General features: G+C 35.9%; 1 protein-coding gene across 1 annotated transcript in view; it reads right to left on the bottom strand.

Moving 5' to 3' along the window:
* Positions 1-629: 629 nt before the first annotated feature.
* Positions 630-6,000, bottom strand: part of LOC110291901 (chitinase-like protein 4) — a 43,941-nt gene continuing 38,570 nt past the window's right edge. Inside the window, exons 9-14 of the mRNA XM_021159115.1 lie at positions 4,755-4,891; positions 2,922-3,045; positions 2,516-2,701; positions 1,596-1,715; positions 1,372-1,513; positions 630-661 (exon numbers count right to left, since the gene is read on the bottom strand). Of these exons, the coding sequence (XP_021014774.1) occupies positions 630-661; positions 1,372-1,513; positions 1,596-1,715; positions 2,516-2,701; positions 2,922-3,045; positions 4,755-4,891 (741 nt within the window). The remainder of the gene's footprint in view (positions 662-1,371; positions 1,514-1,595; positions 1,716-2,515; positions 2,702-2,921; positions 3,046-4,754; positions 4,892-6,000) is intronic.

Below are 6,000 nucleotides of genomic sequence, written 5' to 3'. Positions count from 1 at the left end.
TGTAAACTCAAGAAGGGCTCAAACAACTCTGTTTTCTCAAGACCTGTATAAAAATGACTTGGAGTGCATAACTAGTTATGTCAAATTTCCCTGGGTGTATGTTGTAATCCTGAGACTACTGTAGCTACTTCTGGATTATAGACAAAGCACCAGAACGCATCCTCTTCATGTTGTCATTCTCAGTCTGCACCAATCATTAAAAATTTCCATCTCAATGTGAAGTCAAATAGAAAATCCAGAGAAAATTGGTTTAATCACTACTTCCCACAGCCATTTTATTACTATAACCCTATGAGCAGACATGATTTCCTCAAAATTTCACATGAAGCACTGCAGATGTTGATGCTTTGAACATGGAATTTATTATGAAAGCAAGAAACAAGGAAGGTGGTTTTACAGGAAGAAAAATGTTCAGAGCTTAGCCAAAGCTGACAGATGAAGATAATTTTTTTGTTTCTTCCCTGCTGGTATAGCAGACAAGACATATATCTTAGTTCTACTCTGGGATTCAATTCAGGAAAGATCGTGACTTAGTTCTATTATTCTCCATGGAAGCATGATGCAAAATCCATCGTGAAAAAACCGTTGAACTTGCTCTTATTCTGAGAGTTTCAAGTAGAAATCATTGTCTAAAGCTCCCCTCGATAAGGGGCCTTGCAACCTGAAACACACAGAGCAAGACACAGCGGTTACCCTGGAGGCAAGTGGGAAAGAAATGCACAATCTAGGGGACATGAACTAGAGAAGCATTTGACTTCAGTGTCTTTCAGTTTATATCAGACAACAAATCCAGACATAGTATTTTGGGAATTTGCAACATCATCCCAGTGGTTAACCAATTTCCAGTTCTTAAAAACCTACCTCAGGGCAGGCTGGACTCTCAATTAAAAATATTGCTTTTACCATTCTTGCCATAAGCAGTACTTCCTTGATACCCATTGGGTAAATGAGTTTGTTAAAATCTCAGAATAAACTAGAATATACAATCAATATGGACAGACACATTCATGCCAGTATTTTCAAAGTATTTCTGAAAAAAAAGTCCCACAGGGACAGATTTACACTCTAATGACATGGCTAAAAGAGGAGAAAAATCTGATAGTAAGGGTGAATATAGTTTCTGCAGACTCATAACCTGAATAGTTAATAGACCTTGCAAAGCCTGCCTCACATCAAGGTATCCCTGGTTCCTAATAAGTGTGCAACATCAGTTAATGGATTTGTAGAGAGGGGCGAGGTGTATATAACTTTTAAAAGAGCACATGAATGAATGGGACAAGATGACTCAGGAGTTAGATTGGGGGTATTCAGGCAGACTTTGAGTGAATGAAGGGTATTATACACTATGAGTAAAACTCTAGTGTCTCGTACTTGCACTGTGTATATTGAGATCTCTCTTTAAAGTAGATGTCAGAGGGAAACGTCCCTGGTGACAGAAAGAACCACTGAAGTCATCCTTGTCCAGGGGCCAGACCACAGCACCTCCTAAATTGTTGTCCTTGAGCCACTGAGCCTGTTGAAACAGAGGACATTTAGTCACTTGATTNCCTGGGAATCAGACTGCTATCTCAGCACATTCAATGTTCTAAGCTTACCTTCAAATTGAAGCTCCTCACATTGTCATAACCAATCCACTCATTACCCACATAGGCATAGGGTACTTCCTGGGTGGCATCAAAGATCTCAGTGGCTCCTTCATTCAGAAATGTACAAATCTTTAAATAAACAGATTCAAATCTTCTAAATATTAATTCNAAGAAGGGAGAAAACATTCAAGTCATTTATCATTTCTCCATTCTCGTGTGGAGTTTTTTCTATTTTCTAAAAATGCTTTAATTATCTTAGAGTTAAAAAATATTTCCCTGAATTTCCTGGTTCTACAGGACACAACTACATATTTCCCCAGACTAGGAATGTAGTCTAACTTGAGGTTCATCACTAGTCCTCATTACAACATTTTTACTTTCTGAAACTTTGTCCTGATTAATAGCTAAGTAGTAGTATTCAAGTGGATGATTCTTATATCCCAGCCTCCTAAAATTTGATATTCTAAGTATTAATCATGAGGGTTCTCAGTAATCTTCTTAGCTTATACAGTCATACTGTGATTCCATCTATGTATACACACTTCTGTACATTGAATTTGAGGTCAAGTATATCAAACTAGGTAAGGACACAATGGAATACTAATCCTTGAATTATTTTTAAAATGATCACATGTTGCCCTCATATTTGTTCTGTATTTTTAGAATCAATCCCAGCAGTAAATAGATATCGTGTAGTCATATTTATGAATATTATTGTTTGGTATGTTGTACCCACTTGTATATTCTAAAGTACCTCTCATCATTAATTACATGAATGTATACTATAAAATATGTAAGCACTTGTCATATTGTATCTGCTTAGGAAGAGTACATACTGTCTACACTAAAATACACTTCAGCTGATTCCAATCCTCAAACAGAGAAATGGGTCTGTAAATCACTAAGCACACTAAAACCAATATACTGACCTCAAAGTAAGCCAGGAGTCCTTGTTCATTTGTGTACTTTCCTGGTGGTCCAGCACTAACAGTAGGGGCACCTATTCCATTCTTAGAAGGGTCACTCAGGGTAAAGGTATGCCCATATGCTGGAAATCCCAAAATGAGCTTCTCAGAAGCTGCTCCATGGTCCTTCCAGTAGGTAATAATTGAATCCTGTAGTGACAGAAAGTAAAATTTTTGCTAGAACCTCTGGTAACCTGTGTTTATATAGATTAGTTTTCCCCTCTTGTATCTCCAATTGTGTGAATTTATAGGTAAGAAATAACATCTGTTTTCCAAAATGGATTACTTAGTCATAGTTTTTCAGATACAATAAATGGCACAGGCTCATGCATTAATTTCTCAATTCCACTTGAATCTGTTAATGTCTTACCACATTGAGATCAGCACTCTTTCCAATGTCATATGGCGATTTATAGAGGGGACTATTTTCCCCAGTGTAGCCATCCCTGGAATCATGGAGATCATATGTCATGACCTGAATATAGTCAAGAGACCTGGAGTAAAGGAAAGTTCTTAGATTCAATGTTTCTGTTATGTTTCTTCAAGTTCATCTTTGTATTCTTCCCTAATATACATCCTAATATATGCATCATTTTTCTCCCTATGGACTCCTGTCTAGTTCTCTGATTTCATTTTTCTACTGCTATGTGGGCTGAAAAACATGTATGTGTAAAGTTACCATCTGCCACTCCAAAGATCAAAAATCAAGCAAAGGTATAAATAGATCATCATTGAAATAAAACAGTTAGGAAGTAGATTGTTAATAAACTTAAGCATGGAGCTTGGGGGAGACTAGGGAAAAGATCATGACTTGGAAATAAATAAAGGATATAGAAAGATAATTAAGTGAATATACTAGCTGGTAATCTAAATAAAATATGATATTCATAATTGAATACATGTAATATGAATCAGTAATACTGCTACTGCAAAGAGACATGAGCTATTAAATGAAATCATCAGTGTCAGGCATGTTTCACTTCTAGTACATTATTTTTGTATGGTCATCAGAGACACCAAAAATAATCCAGCATATTTTAAAAGCTCTAGGATGTTCACCATAACTTGATGCTAAAACCATACTGATGAACAATGCACATTAATTTTAGACATAGCAAAATCAAACCACCAAGCAAATAGTACAGATAGGGAGACCTTTGGCTCCATTCCTGTATGTAGCACAGGATAGCATTGTCTGGCATCAATAGGAGTAGAGGTCCTTAGTCCTATGAAGGCTAAATTCCCCAGCATAGGGCAATGCCAAGGCAGTGAGGAGGGTTTAGGTTGGTTTGAGGGGAAGCTCCCTTATAGAAACAGGTGGCAAGAGGATGTGATGGAGGTTTCTGGAGGGAAAACTGGAAAAGGGGATAACATTTGAAATGTAAATACATATAATATCTAGTAAAAATGAGAAAACAATATGTCATAGCAGCTTGTGTTTTATGCACAATACCTGCAGGTATCATGTCTCACAAAATTCTAGCACTTTGGTCATGAGTTCTAGACCCAAACCCAACATATTATAAAGAAGATATTAATTAATGGCTGCAAAATGAATCAGTTTCAAGCTCTCTTAGGAATGTGGCCATTGGTAGGTGCCTGTATTCTCATGGATGAGCCAAGAGCCAGGTGTATATTGGATTTAGAATTTGTGTAAGGGAAGATTAATTTCATTAAAAACTGAAAGCATTTACCCTAGAACTCCCTGTTACTAAACTACCAATCAAAGAAACCACATGGTGGGACTCAGGGCTCTAGCTGCATATGTAGCAGAGAATAGCCTAGTCAGTCATCAGTGGGAGGAGAAGCCTTTGGTCCTGTGAAGGTTCTATGCCCCAGTATAAGGGAATGCCTGGCCCAGAGAGCAGGAGTGGGTGTGTTGGGACGTAGGGGCAGGGCGAGGGGTAAGGAAATTTTCGAGGGAAAACTAGGAAATGGAATAACATTTGAAATGTAAATAAAGAACATATCTAATAAAAAATAAGTAGAAAACAATCTGAAAGCCAAAAAACCTATAACTCAGAAGAATATAATTATAGCTATTAGGATGATTTACAGAGGAAGCTATTAGTGAATGTATATGATCAAAATGCATTATATTAATGTATGAAATGATTCTATAGATAAACACATTATATATAAGATAAATAAATATCTGCTTGTGGACGTTGTACATCGTGGTGCGCACTAGGCTCCGCACCACGATGTACAACGTCCACAAGCAGCAGGGATTTTGTAACCAGACTGGATTATGTCTATGATTCCTGCTCCTGTGGAAGTGAGTAGCAGCCTTGGAATGTCTTTCTCCACGGATTCTTCCTCAAAAGCTTTACGCATTTCCTACAAAAAGTACAATGTACTTACATGTTGTTTCATAGTTTTATGATAACTATGAGTCCTATAAATTATTTCAATGGACGTTTACAATTTTTTTATTTTATTGTGTAAATACCTCAATAAATCATTGAAATAGATCATATTAATATATGGCTACCTCATCTGTATAGAAATTTAAAAAATATTGTCTTAGGAATCCATGTTTAGAACACAGGCTTCAATGTCCGTTCAAAGCTGATTCTCAATCCCACACTCTAGAAGTGACTCCCATCTGAGCCTGTATCCTCTTGCAATGGTGCATGGACATGCTGACATTGCTCTGTGGTAGAAGTAGCTCATAGGACCTCTATCCTGCCTAATCAAATATTGAAATGAGAAGATGACAAAACCTAAGAAAGAGGTCCCATTCAGTGCCTCTTTATAATCCACAGGATTCTATGTGTGTCTAATCATATCTTCAAATTCAGGTTCTTCTCATAGCAGAATTATTTGGATATGACAGACTTTTTAAGTAGAATACGTGTATTTCTTGTATTCATTTTTCTTCTCATTTTTTTCTTCTAATATGTTTTGTAGGTATTGTTCATTGAGTTATTTCTTTTTTTGAGTGATGTGGGGAGAAGATATGAATTTGGTTGAGCACAGAGGTAGGAAAATAAGTTAAAATAAAATTTTATGAAATGAAGAAAGAAAGCATAGCTCCATGTGTTGCATGTGGTAAGAGGATTAAATGATGAGACCATTTTACTTGACAAAGTCATAGATCACTTCAGATGATAAGCATATCAATCGTAGAATGTGTGTTTAAATTTTGTGTTGTTTATTGAAATCATTCATTATTGTAAATGTCAGTCAGAAGCTTAATTTAGTTTACTTTTCTGATTCTACTTCTATCAAAGTTATTAAAAAATATCATGTCAATCACTAGTACTTAATATTGAAAATTTTTAGAGGCAGGGTAAAAATACATTGAGTACACATTATGAAAATAATTTGTTGCCTAGTGTCTAGAAGAACAGAATGAAAATTTTAATACATAAACAATGCTTTTTATTTAAAAATCCTTTTATGAGAAATTGAATGAATTTTTTAAGACCATATAGGATACATAA

Source organism: Mus caroli, chromosome 3 (genome assembly GCF_900094665.2).
Source record: "Mus caroli chromosome 3, CAROLI_EIJ_v1.1, whole genome shotgun sequence".
Classification (NCBI taxonomy): Eukaryota; Metazoa; Chordata; class Mammalia; order Rodentia; family Muridae; genus Mus; species Mus caroli.
This window is presented reverse-complemented; position numbering and strand designations above follow the sequence as displayed.